This window comes from Anolis sagrei, chromosome 13 (assembly GCF_037176765.1).
Source record: "Anolis sagrei isolate rAnoSag1 chromosome 13, rAnoSag1.mat, whole genome shotgun sequence".
Classification (NCBI taxonomy): Eukaryota; Metazoa; Chordata; class Lepidosauria; order Squamata; family Dactyloidae; genus Anolis; species Anolis sagrei.
Window position 1 is genome coordinate 19,635,285 of NC_090033.1, and position 15,394 is coordinate 19,650,678.

The following is a 15,394-nucleotide window of genomic DNA, read 5'->3' on the forward strand; positions in this document are numbered from 1 at the left end:
GAATCAATCAATCGATCAATCTCTTAAAGGCTGGATTGGATGACCCCTGGTGTCTCTTCCAACTCTAGGAGTCAATCAATCAATCAATCAATCAATCAATCATTCTCTTAAGGGTTGGATTGGATGACCCCGGTGTCTCTTCCAAATTTAGGAATCAATCAATCAATCAATCAAACAATCTCTTAAGGGTTGGATTAGATGACCCCTGGTGTCTCTTCCAACTCCAGGAATCAATCAATCAATGACCACCCAGCCATAGATATGCTATCTATCTATCTATCTATCTATCTATCTATCTATCTATCTATCTATCATCTATCAATCTAGTGAGAGATCTATCTATCATCTATCAATCTAGTGTGTCCCTCTCTCACTCATACCCATGGCTGGACGGCCACCTTCCGGGAGGGCTCGGACTGTGCCTTACCTCTGGGGCCATGAGGCAGCTGTTCCCCCCGCGGTCCACGTACCAACTGGTGAAGGGCAGCTTCAGCCCGATCCTTTTGTCAGCCAAACAGCAGCCGAAATCGGAGATGACCAGACACGGGAGACCGGCTGCAACGGGCGAGAATGGAGGCAGCAAGGACGGAAATGCCAGTGACTCCACAGAGAAAGATCCACAAGGCTCCCACCATACGGACAGGGGCGGCTCGTCCATTACGCAAAGTAAGCGGTCGCGGTACACTTTTTTTTTTTGCCAGGGGCGCAGAGGCACCTCATACCTTTTTCCCTTTCTCTTGCTAACTTCCTTTATCTTCCTTTCTTTCCTCCCTTTTCCCTCCTTTCTTCCCTTCCCTTCTTTTCTCTTCCTTCTTTTCCTCCCTTTTCCCTCCCTTCCTTTCTCTTCCTCCCTTTCCTTTCCTTCCCTCATATCTTTTCCCCTCTCCTTTCTTGCCCTCTCATTTCCCTTCTTTTTCTTTCTTTCCATCCTTCTTTCCCTCATACCATTTCATCCTTCTCTTCCTTCTTGCCTTCTCATTTCCCTTCTTTTTCTCTTTCTTGCCTTCCCTCTTCCTTCTTGCCTTCTCCTTTCCACGGTTTCCCTTCTTTTTCTTTCTTTCCATCCATCTTTCCCCTCATACCATTTCATCCTTCTCTTCCTTCTTGCCTTCTCATTTCCCTTCTTTTTCTCTTTCTTGCCTTCCCTCTTCCTTCTTGCCTTCTCCTTTCCACGGTTTCCCTTCTTTTTCTTTCTTTCCATCCTTCTTTCCCTCATACCATTTCATCCTTCTCTTCCTTCTTGCCTTCTCATTTCCCTTCTTTTTCTCTTTCTTGCCTTCCCTCTTCCTTCTTGCCTTCTCCTTTCCACGGTTTCCCTTCTTTTTCTTTCCTTCCTTCCTTCCCTAATACCTTTCCCCACTCATTTCTCTTCCTACTTGCCTTCACCCTTTCCTTCCTTTCCCTTCGGTTTCTCTTTCTTTCTTTCCTTCCTTCCCCTTCTTTTTCTCCTTCTTCCCTCCTACCTTTCTATTCCCTCTTGCCTTCTCATTTCCCTTTTTTCTTTCCTTCCCTCATATCTTTTCCCCTCTCCTTTCTTGCCCTCTTATTACCCTTCTTTTTCTCTTTCTTGCCTTCCCTCTCCCTTCTTGCCTTCTCCTTTCCTTCCTTTCCCTTCTTTTCCTTCCTTTCCCTCCTTCCCTCCCTAATACCTTTCCCCCACTCGTTTCTCTCCCTTCTTGCCTTCTCCTTTCTTTCCTTTCCCTTCTTTTCCTTTCTTTCCCTCCTTCCCTCCCTAATACCTTTCTCCCACTCATTTCTCTTCCTACTTGCCTTCACTCTTTCCTTCCTTTCCCTTTGGTTTCTCTTTCTTTCCTTCCTTCCTTCCTTCCTTCCTTCCTTCCCCTTCTTTTTCTCCTTTTTCCCTCCTACCTTTCTCTTCCTTCTTGCCTTTTCCTTCTTTTTCTTTTTCCTTCTTTCCTTCCCTCATACCTTTCCCCTCTCCTTTCTTGCCTTCTCCTTTCCATTCCTTTCCCTTCTTTTTCTTTCTTTTCTTCCTTCTTTCCTTCCCTCATACCTTTTCCCCACTTTTTCTCTCTTCCTTCTTGCCTCCTCCTTTCCTTCCTTTCCCTTCTTTTTCTTCCTTCCCTCCCTCTTTCTATTCTTGTCCTTCTTGCTTTCCTCCCCTCCTTATTCTTTCGTATCCCATCCCTCCCTTCCTTTCCCTTCTATTCTTTCCTCCCTCCCTTCCCCAGTGATATCACGGAGGGCCACTCCACCCTAGCCACTGCCTTTGTGGTCCAAACAGACGTAAACACGTACGCACGGGCCCGTTGTTGACTTACTGGGGTCGACCTCCACGAGGATGTTGTCGGCCTTGAGGTCGCGGTGGGCCACTCCGTGGGAGAGGAGGTGGTCCACGCCCTCCAGGAGCTGCAGGAGCATCAGGGTAGCCGTGCGCGGGGGCAGCGGGTGAGGGTCTTGGCGTAGGAACTGGCGCAGCGTGAAGGGGTAGCTGTACAACATAGACAGACATACACAGAGGCTATTTCACTTTTTTCTGGCCGCCAGGGGAGCTGTCGCTTTCATCGTCTATCTGCAACACTGATGAAGCACTTCCGCATTCTCTGCATGCTTCCCCGCACTTCCGCATTCCCCGCATGCTTCCCCGCATGCTTCCCCGCACTTCCGCATTTCCCGCATGCTTCCCCGCACTTCCGCATTTCCCGCATGCTTCCTTGCACTTCCGCATTCCCCGCATGCTTCCTTGCACTTCCGCATTCCCCGCATGCTTCCCCGCACTTCCGCATTCCCCGCATGTTTCCCCGCACTTCTGCATTCCCTGCATGCTTCCTTGCACTTCCGCATTCCCCGCATGCTTCCCCGCACTTCCGCATTCCCCACATGCTTCCCCGCACTTCCGCATTCCCCGCATGCTTCCCCGCACTTCCGCATTCCCCGCATGCTTCCTCGCACTTCCGCATTCCCCGCATGCTTCCCCGCACTTCCGCATTCCCCGCATGCTTCCCTGCACTTCCGCATTCCCCGCATGTTTCCCCGCACTTCCGCATTCCCCGCATGCTTCCCCGCACTTCTGCATTCCCCGCATGCTTCCCCGCACTTCCGCATTCCCCTCATGCTTCCTTGCACTTCCGCATTCCCCGCATGCTTCCCCGCACTTCCGCATTCCCCGCATGCTTCCCCGCACTTCCGCATTCCCCGCATGCTTCCCCGCACTTCCACATTCCGGGTAGCTGCAGGGAGGAAGGAACGGTCCTAAGGTGACATCTCAGAAGCTTGGACCAAGTCAAGAACGCACTACTAGGTTATCTGCTCCTTATGATGGAACGAGCCTATAGAGCTGAGTCATTGACACTAGTATCATCCCTTCCTTCCCTCTCTACCTCTCCTCCTTCCCTTTCTCTTCCCTTCTTTCTTCCCTTCCCTCCTTCCTCCTACCATTTCATTGTTCCTTTTTCTTCATTTCTTTCTTCCATTCTCTTCCACTCTTTCCTTCCTTACTTCCCTTCCGCCCTTTATCTTCCTTCCTTTCCTCCCTCTCCCTCCTTTCTTCCTTCCCTTCCTTTATCTTCCCTTCCTTCCCTTCCCTCATAGCTTTTCCCCCTCCCTTTCTCTTCGTAATTTCCTCCCTTTCTTTCCCCCCCTTTTCCCTTCCCTCCTTTCCCTTCTCTTCCATTCTTTCCTTCCCTCATACTTTTTCCACTTTCTTTTCTCTTTCTAACTTCCGCCCTTTATCTTCCTTTCTTTCCTCCCTCTTCCCTCCTTTCTTCCTTCCCTTCCTTTATCTTCCCTTCCTTCCCTTCCCTCATACCTTTTCCCCTTCCCTTTCTCTTCGTAATTTCCTCCCTTTCTTTCCCCCCCTTTTCCCTTCCCTCCTTTCCCTTCTCTTCCATTCTTTCCTTCCCTCACACCTTTTCCACTTTCTTTTCTCTTTCTAACTTCCGCCCTTTATCTTCCTTTCTTTCCTCCCTCTTCCCTCCTTTCTTCCTTCCCTTCCTTTATCTTCCCTTCCTTCCCTTCCCTCATACCTTTTCCCCTTCCCTTTCTCTTACTAACTTCCTCCCTGTGTATCCTCCTTTCTTCCTTCCCTTCTTTTCTCTTTCATTCTTTCCTTTTCTTCCCTCATACCTTTTCCTCTTTCTTTACTCTTGCTAACTTCTTCCTTTTATCTTCCTTTCTTTCCTCCCTTTTCCCCTTTCCTCCTTTCCCTTCTCTTCCATTATTTCCTTCCCTCATACATTTTTCACTTTCTTTTTCTTGCTAACTTCCTCCCTTTATCTTTATTTATTTCCTCCCTTTACCCTCGCTTCCTTTCTCTTCCTCTCTTTTTTCTTCCCTCATACCTTTTCCCCTTTCCTTTCTCTTACTAACTTCCTCCCTTTCTTTCCCTTTTTCCTCCTTTCCTTTCTCTTCCATTCTTTCCTTCCCTCATACTTTTTCCCCTTCCCTTTCTCTTCCTAAATTCCTTTCTTTCCTCCCTTTTTCCCTTCCCTCCTTTCCCTTCTCTTCCATTCTTTCCTTCCCTCATACCTTTTCCCCTTTCCCTTTCTCTTGCGAACTTCCTTTATCTTCCTTTCTTTCCTCCCTTTTCCCCCTTTCTTCCCTTCCTTTCTCTTCCATTCTTTCCTTCCCTCATACCTTTTCCCCTTTCCCTTTCCCTTTCTCTTGCGAACTTCCTTTATCTTCCTTTCTTTCCTCCCTTTTCCCCCTTTCTTCCCTTCCTTTCTCTTCCTTTCTTTCCTTCCCTCATACCTTTTCCCCTTCCCTTTCTCTCCCTAACTTCCTTTATCTTCCTTTCTTTCCTCCCTTTTCCCTCCTTTCTTCCCTTCCCTTCTTTTCTCTTTTTTTCTTTCCTTTCCTTCCCTCATACCTTTTCCCCTTCCCTTTCTCTTACTAAATTCCTTTCTTTTCCCCCTTTTTCCTCCTTTCCCTTCTCTTCCATTCTTTCCTTCCCTCATACCTTTTTCACTTTCTTTTCTCTTCCTAACTTCCTCCCTGTATATTCCTTTCTTTCCTCCCTTTTCTCTCCTTTCTTCCCTTCCCTTCTTTTCTCTTCCCTTCCTTTCCTTCCCTCATACCTTCCCTTCTTTTCTCTTCCTTTCTTTTCCTCTCTTTCCCCTCCTTTCTTCCCTCCCTTCCTTGATCTTCCCTTCCTTTCCTTCCCTCATACCTTCCCTTCTTTTCTCTTACTAACTTCCTCCCTTTCTTTCCTCCTTTTCCCCATCTCTCACTTCCTTTCTCTTCCTTTTCTTCCCTCATACCTTCCCACATATACAAAAATATATACACACCAAAGCACATATACATAGTCTGGGCCACAGCAACGTGTGGCAGGGGACGGCTAGTATATGTAGATATTCCCGTACGTACTTCTTCATGACGAGGAAGAGGGTGCGGCTGTGTCCCAGGCCGGAAGGGCTCAGGGCCGGGGGAAGGACATCCGGATACTCCGCCGTGGCCCCCGGCAGCAGCGGCACCACTGAGGTGAAGGCGCGGAGCACTCGCACCACGTTGGGGTGTGGACTCAACCGCCGCCACTTCTTCCCGAAAGATATCGGACTCCTGCTGGATGGAAACACAACGCTGTCACTGTCAGAGCTCGGGGGATGCGCAGGGGAAGGTTTGCTAGATCAACAGACACATTGGAGTATTAAGTACTCCAAAAATCAGGACTCTGCAGTCTTACAGTTGCAAAAGAAACTAAGTTTTACTAAGTACATATAAGACACGTCTTCACACAGTGAGCTACAATCAGGAACTACAAAGCACAACACAACCGTTTCTGAACATCTGCTTATCTGATTCTGGCTGAGACCACATCCTCCCTCTTCTTCCCGGCCAAAGAACACGTTATCTCATTTCTGTCAAGGTTACATTTTCTCTGCCTCAGTCAGCATTTTTAATACACAAAAGAGCAGAATAGAATCCATCTTGAAATACATAGAAACACGATGAAAAACACACATGCATAACTAAATAATCCTGACACTCACTGCCACTCAACTCAAGCGCGTGCATTTAATCTGAAAGTCTACTGGGCCATCCCAGTTTGGAGCCATAACTCTTATAGCACAGGGCTTGTATAGGGCTCTCGGAGATATGGGGCCCTTATAGCTATCCTTTGCAGTAAGTCATCACAGCTTGTAGCTATAGGGCTCTTACAGCCATAGAGCTCTGACAGGGCCCTTATAGCCATCGGGGCCATATAGCTATCCCTTGGAGTGGGTCATCACAATTTGTAGCCATAGGCCAATTTCACAAGCTCACCTAGTAAGTACAAGGGAGAGGGTCTTCTCCTCTGTGGCCCCCAGACTCTGGAACTCACTACCTGGAGAAATTAGGAAAGCCCCTGCCTTGGTCAACAACAACAATTCTTTATTGATTAGTCAATCTTGACCATATCAAAACATGCAAAACATACAAAACATGTATGCCTTAGAAACCTTTAAAAAGGACCTTAAAACCCGGTTCTTCCACTGTGCTTTTGACGAATAGGTTTGCATTCCCACACTATTGCTTAGCCTCAATGTTTTGTCATTGGAGTATATGTGTCCCACCCCCTTTGTTGGAAAGCCTGATTCCACGACCCCCACTATAATGAGTTCTCCTCCGCAAATAATCTCTCTCTCTCTCTCTCTCTCTTATCTCGCCTGAGTTTTAATTAGTTTTAATCAGTCTCTCTTTTAATCATTACACGTAGCCCGCCCTTTGTCATTGTGACTGTGCCTGTTGTAATTTTATATTGCTATGTCTTCATATGTTTTACGTAATTATGTCGTTTGCTGTTTATTGTTTGCATTTATTATATCAACAGGATTCTTATACCTATTGGGTTCTTAAAGCCATAGGGCTCTCGTATCCATAGGACTCTTATAGGCATAGGGCTTTTATGGGTCTCTTCTAGCACGGGACTATAACCATACCTGTGACACGCAACAGTCCCAAATTCTCCGGCGATGGCGGTGCTGCTGGTTGGGACCAGCTCCTGAGACATGGAGCGGAAGATGCCTTCACTCGAAGACCCGGCCTGGAAAGAAAGGGAAACAGAGCCATGGGTTGTCTTCTGCAAATTCCTTCTTATGACATTTTTCCAAAGTTGGAGCACATCTCTATCTTAATTGCTCGCTCTATCTCCAAGAAGGGGAGAGGAAGGAAGGGTTGAAGTGAGACGTAAGGGAGGAGGGAGGAAGGAAGGAAGGAAGGGAAAAAGTGGAAGAGGCATATGAGGAAGGAAGGAGAGAAAGGGAAAAGAAGGAAAGGAAAGGAAGTGGAAAGTTAGGGAGGGGAAAGGAAGGCAGGAAGAGAACAGAAAGTGGAAGAGATATGAAGAGGAGGAAGGAGAGAAAGAGAAAGGAAAGAGGGCAGAATGATAAAGAAGAGGAAGAAGGGAAGAGGAAGGAAGGAAGGAGTGAGATGTAAGGGAGGAGGAAGGAAGGAAGGAAGGAGGAAGGGGAAGGAGGGAGGGAGGGAAGGAGGAAGGAAGGGAAGAATGGAAAAGAAAGAAGGAAGGAAAGAAAAGAGAGGGAGGGAGGGAAGGAAGGAAGGAAGGAAGGAAGGGAAGGAAGAATGGAAAAGAAAGAAAGGGAAAGAAGGAAGGAAGAGAAAGAAAGGAAAAGAAGGAAGGAAGAGAAGGACAGACAGACAGAAAGAAAGGAAAAGGGGAAGGAAGGAAGCAGGAAGGGAAAGGAAGAAAGAAAGGAAGGAAGGAAAGAAGGAAGAGAAAGAAAGAAAGAAAGAAAGAAAGAGAAAAGAAAGAAAAGAAAAGGAAGGGAAAGAAAGGGAAAGAAGGAAGAGAAAGAAAGAAAGAAAGAAAGAAAGAAAAGAAAAGAAGGAAGGAAAAGAAAGGGAAAAAAGGAAGAGAAAGAAAGAAAGAAAGAAAGAAAGAAAAGAAAGAAAGAAAAAGAAAAGAAGGAAGGAAAACAAAGGGAAAAAAGGAAGAGAAAGAAAGAAAGAAAGAAAGAAAGAAAGAAAGAAAAGAAGGAAGGAAAAGAAAGGGAAAAAGGAAGAGAAAGAAAGAAAGGAAAGAAAGAAAAGAAAAGAAAAGAAGGAAGGGAAAGAAAGGGAAAGAAGGAAGAGAAGAAAGAAAGAAAGAGAAAAGAAAAGAAAGAGAGAGAGAGAGAAAGAAAAGAAATGGAAGGGAAAGAAAGGGAAAGAAGGAAGAGAAAGAAAGAAAGAAAGAAAGAAAGAAAGAAAAGAAGAAAGGAAAAGAAAGGGAAAAAAGGAAGAGAAAGAAAGAAAGAAAGAAAAGAAAGAAAAAGAAAAGAAGGAAGGAAAACAAAGGGAAAAAAGGAAGAGAAAGAAAGAAAGAAAGAAAGAAAAGAAGGAAGGAAAAGAAAGGGAAAAAAGGAAGAGAAAGAAAGAAAGAAAGAAAGAAAAGAAAGAAAGAAAGAAAAAGAAAAGAAGGAAGGGAAAGAAAGGGAAAGAAGGAAGAGAAGAAAGAAAGAAAGAGAAAAGAAAAGAAAGAGAGAGAGAGAGAGAGAAAAGAAATGGAAGGGAAAGAAAGGGAAAGAAGGAAGAGAAAGAAAGAAAGAAAGAAAGAAAGAAAGAAAGAAAAAGAAAAGAAGGAAGGGAAAGAAAGGGAAAGAAGGAAGAGAAGAAAGAAAGAAAGAGAAAAGAAAAGAAAGAGAGAGAGAGAGAGAGAAAAGAAATGGAAGGGAAAGAAAGGGAAAGAAGGAAGAGAAAGAAAGAAAGAAAGAAAGAAAGAAAAGAAGAAAGGAAAAGAAAGGGAAAAAGGAAGAGAAAGAAAGAAAGAAAGAAAGAAAGAAAGAAAAGAAGGAAGGGAAAGAAAGGGAAAAAAGGAAGAGAAAGAAAGAAAGAAAGAAAAGAAAGAAAGAAAGAAAAAGAAAAGAAGGAAGGGAAAGAAAGGGAAAGAAGGAAGAGAAGAAAGAAAGAAAGAAAGAGAAAAGAAAAGAAAGAGAGAGAGAGAGAGAGAGAAAAGAAATGGAAGGGAAAGAAAGGGAAAGAAGGAAGAGAAAGAAAGAAAGAAAGAAAGAAAGGGAAAGAAAGAAAAGAAGAAAGGAAAAGAAAGGGAAAAAGGAAGAGAAAGAAAGAAAGAAAGAAAGAAAGAAAGAAAAGAAGGAAGGGAAAGAAAGGGAAAAAAGGAAGAGAAAGAAAGAAAGAAAGAAAAGAAAGAAAGAAAGAAAAAGAAAAGAAGGAAGGGAAAGAAAGGGAAAGAAGGAAGAGAAGAAAGAAAGAAAGAGAAAAGAAAAGAAAGAGAGAGAGAGAGAAAGAAAAGAAATGGAAGGGAAAGAAAGGGAAAGAAGGAAGAGAAAGAAAGAAAGAAAGAAAGAAAGAAAGAAAGAAAAGAAGAAAGGAAAAGAAAGGGAAAAAAGGAAGAGAAAGAAAGAAAGAAAGAAAAGAAAGAAAAAGAAAAGAAGGAAGGAAAACAAAGGGAAAAAAGGAAGAGAAAGAAAGAAAGAAAGAAAGAAAGAAAAGAAGGAAGGAAAAGAAAGGGAAAAAAGGAAGAGAAAGAAAGAAAGAAAGAAAGAAAGGAAAGAAAGAAAGAAAGAAAAAGAAAAGAAGGAAGGAAAACAAAGGGAAAAAAGGAAGAGAAAGAAAGAAAGAAAGAAAAGAAGGAAGGAAAAGAAAGGGAAAAAGGAAGAGAAAGAAAGAAAGAAAGAAAGAAAAGAAAAGAAAGAGAGAGAGAGAAAGAAAAGAAATGGAAGGGAAAGAAAGGGAAAGAAGGAAGAGAAAGAAAGAAAGAAAGAAAGAAAGAAAGAAAAGAAGAAAGGAAAAGAAAGGGAAAAAAGGAAGAGAAAGAAAGAAAGAAAGAAAAGAAAGAAAGAAAAAGAAAAGAAGGAAGGAAAACAAAGGGAAAAAAGGAAAAGAAAGAAAGAAAGAAAGAAAAGAAGGAAGGAAAAGAAAGGGAAAAAAGGAAGAGAAAGAAAGAAAGAAAGAAAGGAAAGAAAGAAAAAAAGAAAAGAAGGAAGGAAAACAAAGGGAAAAAAGGAAGAGAAAGAAAGAAAGAAAGAAAGAAAGAAAGAGAAAAGAAGGAAGGGAATGAAAGGGGGAAAAGGAAGAGAAAGAAAGAAAGAAAGAGAAAAGAAAAGAAAGAGAGAGAGAGAGAGAAAGAAAAGAAAGAAAAGAAAAGGAAGGGAAAGAAAGGGAAAGAAGGAAGGGAAAGAAAGAAAGAAAAAAGAAAAAAGAAGGAAGGGAAAGAAAGGGGAAAAAAGGAAGAGAAAGAAAGAAAGAAAAAAGAAAAAAGAAGGAAGGGAAAGAAAGGGGAAAAAAGGAAGAGAAAGAAAGAAATGGAAAGAAAGAAAGAAGGAAGGAAAGAAAGAGAAAGAAGGAAGAGAAAGAAGGAAGAGAAGAAAGAAAGACAGAAAAGGAAAAAGGAAGGAAGGAAAAGAAAGAAGGAAAGAAAGAAGGAAAGGAAAGAAAGGGAAAGAAGGAAGAGAAGAAAGAAAGAAAGAAAGAAAGAAAGAAAGAAAGGAAAAAGAGAAGGAAGGGAGAAAAATAACACCGTTATATAGAACTATATGATCTATGCATGAAAACCCCCTTCCAAGGGGTGTCTTCTTCCGCCTGGGGATGCTCACCGAGATGTTCCACATCATCTTGATGGCCCAGGGGAAGGTGGTGGGCCCGGCCTCATCGTCCTGGGGGGCGGCCCCGACCCCAAAGGGTGCGGCGGCTTCATAGACGGCGGCACTGCACCCCTTCCCAAGGGGCCTCCCGATGGTGTATTCCTCCAATCGGAAGCCACGCTGGCGGGGCAACCCCGGGGTCTCTCGATGGGGCTTCCTCCTCCGGGTGAAGAGGGTCTGTTTGGGAGAATCAGAAAGACATAGATTACATATTGATGTGTTTTGGGAGTCCTGATATACAGGCCACCCTCGAGTTACAAACAATGTCCCGACTTACATACAGATTTAACTATTATTTGATAGTATTTCATATATTTATATTCTTTCCATATTATTCTATATTTTTATTTATTTTATACCTATTTCCTTCTTTTTGATACTATTTCATATATTTATATTCTTTCCATATTATTCGATATTTTATATTTATTTTATACCTATTTCCTTATTTTTCCTTCTTTTATACGATTACATTTTATATGATTAAATGTTATATTATTTTATATCATTTCATATTTTTACATTATTTTCATATTATTCTATTTTTTATTTTTTATTATTATTTCATATTATTCTATATTTTTATATTACATTTATTTTATATCTATTTCCTTATTTCTTCCTTCTGTTTATACAACAATTTCGTGTTATTTTATACGATTATATTTTATATTATTATTTCATATTATTTTATATTATTTTCATGTTATTCTATATTTTTATTTATTTTATAACTATTTCCTTATTTCTTCCTTCTTTTATATGATTATATTTTATATTATTATTTCATATATTTATATTATTTTCATATTATTCTATATTTTTATTTTATTTTCATTTTATATCTATTTCCTTATTTCTTCCTTCTGTTTATACAAATATTTCGTGTTATTTTATATTATTATATTTTATATTATTATTTCATATTATTTTCATGTTATTCTATATTTTATATTTATTTTATATCTATTTCCTTATTTCATCCTTTTATATTATTATATTTTATATTATTATATTTTATATTATTATATTTTATATTATTATTTCATATATTTATATTATTTTCATATTATTCTATATTTTTATTTTGTTTTCATTTTATATTTCCTTATTTCTCCCTTCTGTTTATACAAAGATTTCATATTATTTTATATTATTATAAAATATAATAATTATTTTCATATATTTATATTATTTTCATATTATTCTATATCTTATATTTATTTTATATCTATTTCCTTATTTCTTCCTTCTTTTATATGATTATATCTTTTATTATTATTTCATATTATTTTCATATTATTCTATATATTTTTTATTTTAATTTTATATCTATTTCCTTATTTCTTCCTTTTATATGATTATATTTTATGATTATATTTTATATTAATATTTCATATATTTATATTATTTTCATATTATTCTATATCTTTATTTTATATCTATTTATTTCTTCCTTGTTTATACAAAGATTTCATGTTATTTTATATTATTATATTTTATATTATTTTCATATATTTATATTATTTTCATATTATTCTATATTTTTATTTATTTTATATCCATTTCCTTATTTCTTCCTCCTTTTATATGATTCTATTTTATATTATTATTTCATATTATTTCATATATTTATATTATTTTCATATTATTCTATATCTTTTAATTATTTTATATGATTATATTTTATATTATTATTTCATATTTTTATTTTATTTTCATATTATTCTATATTTTTATTTATTTTATATCCATTTCCTTATTTCTTCCTCCTTTTATATGATTCTATTTTATATTATTATTTCATATTATTTCATATATTTATATTATTTTCATATTATTCTATATCTTTTAATTATTTTATATGATTATATTTTATATTATTATTTCATATTTTTATTTTATTTTCATATTATTCGATATTTTTATTTATTTTATATCTATTTCCTTATTTCTTCCTTCTTTTATATGATTATATTTTATATTTTATTTTATATTATTTTACATTATTTCATATTATTTCATATTTTATATTATTTTATATTATTTATTTTATACTTAATTTTATATTATTTTATATTATTATTTCATATTTTATATTATTTTATATTATTTATTTAATATTTTATTTTATATTATTTTACATTATTTCATATTATTTTATATTTTATATTATTTTCATATTATTTATTTTATATTTAATTTTATATTATTTTACATTATTATTTCATATTATTTCATATTTTATATTATTTTCATGTTATTTATTTTATATTTAATTTTATATTTTATATTACTTTCATATTATTTCTTTTATATTATTATTTCATATTATTTCATATTTTTATATTATTTTATATTATTTATTTTATATTTAATTTTATATTATTTTATATTATTATTTCATATTATTTTATATTTTTATATTATTTTCATATTATTCTATATTTTTATTTCATATTTTTATACCATTTTCATATTATTTATTTTATATTTAACTTTATATTATTTTACATTATTTCATATTTCATATTTTTATATTATTTTATATTATTTATTTTATATTTAAATTTATATTATTTCATATTACTATTTCATATTATTTTATATTATTTTCATGTTATTTATTTTATATTTAAATTTATATTATTTTATATTATTGTTTCATATTATTTCATATTATTTATTTTATAATGTTATATTATTTTATATTATTATTTCATATTATTTTCAGATTATTTATTTTATATTTAATTTTATATTGTTTTATATTATTATAAAATATTATTCTATATTTTTATTTTATATTTTATATCTATTTCATTATATTGTATTTTATATTATTGTAAAATAATATTCTTTTTTAATATTTTATATTATTAGTTCATATATTTATATTGTTTTCATATTATTTTATATTTTTATATTTAATTTACTTTAATTTTATATTATTATTTCATATTATTTCATATTTTATATCATTTTCATATTATTCTATATTTTTATTTTATATTTTTATATTTAAATTAATATTATTTTATATTATTATTTCCTATTATTTATTTTATATTTAAGTTTATATTTAAGTTTATATTATTTTCTATTATTATTTCCTATTATTTCATATTTTTCTATTATTTTCATGTTATTTATATTATTTATTTTCTATTTAATTCTCTATTATTTTCATATTATATTCTAATTGTGATATTTTTTTGGCCGCCATGATGGCTCATCCTTCTGCGCCTGCGCAAAAGCCTTCCCGTCTCCACCTGCGACTACTCTCCCGTTTCCTTGGCAACAAGTCCTAGAGAGTACCGTTTCCACGGCAACGAGGCCTAGTCCGCCAGCGGACGCCTGACTCGATTTGTATCCGCCCACCTGGATGTCCTGGCAAGCCTCGTCCGCCCTCCTCTGCTCGGCCAGCGCGGGCTCAAACAACGCGAGCCCGAGGCTGAAGGCTAAGCCGAGGCGGCGAGGCCCAAGCGGGACCCTTGGGTGGAAGAAGCGCGGGCTCCGGGTGAGGCCTAGCCAAGCCGCGGCCTCGCGTAGGAAGCCCCCCGGGCGGAGGGGAACGGCTGCGGGGGGATGAACCGGAAGTGGAGGCCGCGGCGCTCCTCCGACCCAGCGCCATAGCAAGGCCCGGCCCAAGCGGGCCCCGCGGCCTAGCGCCTGCCGGAGCGCCATCGCAGCCCCGAGCTGGAGTTGTTGTTGTGGCCGGGATTGTGACGCCCACGAGGCGGGGCCTCTTTCCTCCTGCTAGGCCATCCTTGCGCATGCGCAGAAGGCTATTGCGTTTCCTTCAGGGATACACCATCAAAACCGTCCAGACAGATGGTCATCCAAGTTCTGCTAATAATAATAATAATAATACTAATAATAATAATAATAATAATAATAATAGAATCCTAGAGTCGGAAGGGACCCCCAAAGGTCATCCAGTCCAACCCCCTTCTGACATAATGGGAAACACCATCAAAACCGTCCAGACAGATGCTCATCCAAGCTCTGATAATAATAATAATAATAATAATAATAATAATAATAATAATAATAGAATCCTAGAGTCGGAAGGGACCCCCAAAGGTCATCCAGCCCAACCCCCTTCTGACATAATGGGAAACACCATGAAAACCGTCCAAACAGATGGTCATCCAAGCTCTGCTAATAATAATAATAATAATAATAATAATAATAATAATAATAATAGAATCCTAGAGTCGGGAGGGACCCCCAAAGGTCATCCAGTCCAACCCCCTTCTGACATAATGGGAAACACCATCAAAACCGTCCAGACAGATGGTCATCCAAACTCTGCTAATAATAATAATAATAATAATAATAATAATAATAATAATAATAGAATCCTAGAGTCGGGAGGGACCCCCAAAGGTCATCCAGTCCAACCCCCTTCTGACATAATGGGAAACACCATCAAAACCATCCAGACAGATGCTCATCCAAGCTCTGATAATAATAATAATAATAATAATAATAATAATAATAGACACCTAGAGTCATCCAAGTTCCAATAATAATAATAATAATAATAATAATAATAATAGCATCCTAGAGTCGGAAGGGACTCCCAAAGGCCATGAAGCCGCTGGGGGAGTTTCGGATTGAGATGTTATCTCTATGCAGATGACGTCCAGATCTGTCACTCCTCACCTGTCACCAAGGAGGCCGTCCAGACCTTGAACCGGTGCTTGGCCGCTGTGTCGGATTGGATGAGAGCTAATAAATTGAAATTGAATCCAGACAAGACAGAGGTCCTACTGGTCAATCGCAAGGCCGAACAGGGCATAGGGTCACAGCCTGTGTTAGACGGGGTTACACTCCCCCTGAAG

The 15,394-nt window shown here is 37.9% G+C and overlaps 1 protein-coding gene across 1 annotated transcript in view; it reads right to left on the reverse strand.

Moving 5' to 3' along the window:
- Positions 1-14,324, reverse strand: part of PINK1 (PTEN induced kinase 1) — a 15,991-nt gene extending 1,667 nt beyond the window's left edge. Inside the window, exons 1-7 of the mRNA XM_067472902.1 lie at positions 13,926-14,324; positions 10,497-10,721; positions 6,882-6,985; positions 5,329-5,523; positions 2,283-2,452; positions 375-555; positions 129-138 (exon numbers count right to left, since the gene is read on the reverse strand). Of these exons, the coding sequence (XP_067329003.1) occupies positions 129-138; positions 375-555; positions 2,283-2,452; positions 5,329-5,523; positions 6,882-6,985; positions 10,497-10,721; positions 13,926-14,231 (1,191 nt within the window). The 5' untranslated portion in view covers positions 14,232-14,324. The remainder of the gene's footprint in view (positions 1-128; positions 139-374; positions 556-2,282; positions 2,453-5,328; positions 5,524-6,881; positions 6,986-10,496; positions 10,722-13,925) is intronic.
- Positions 14,325-15,394: the final 1,070 nt, after the last annotated feature.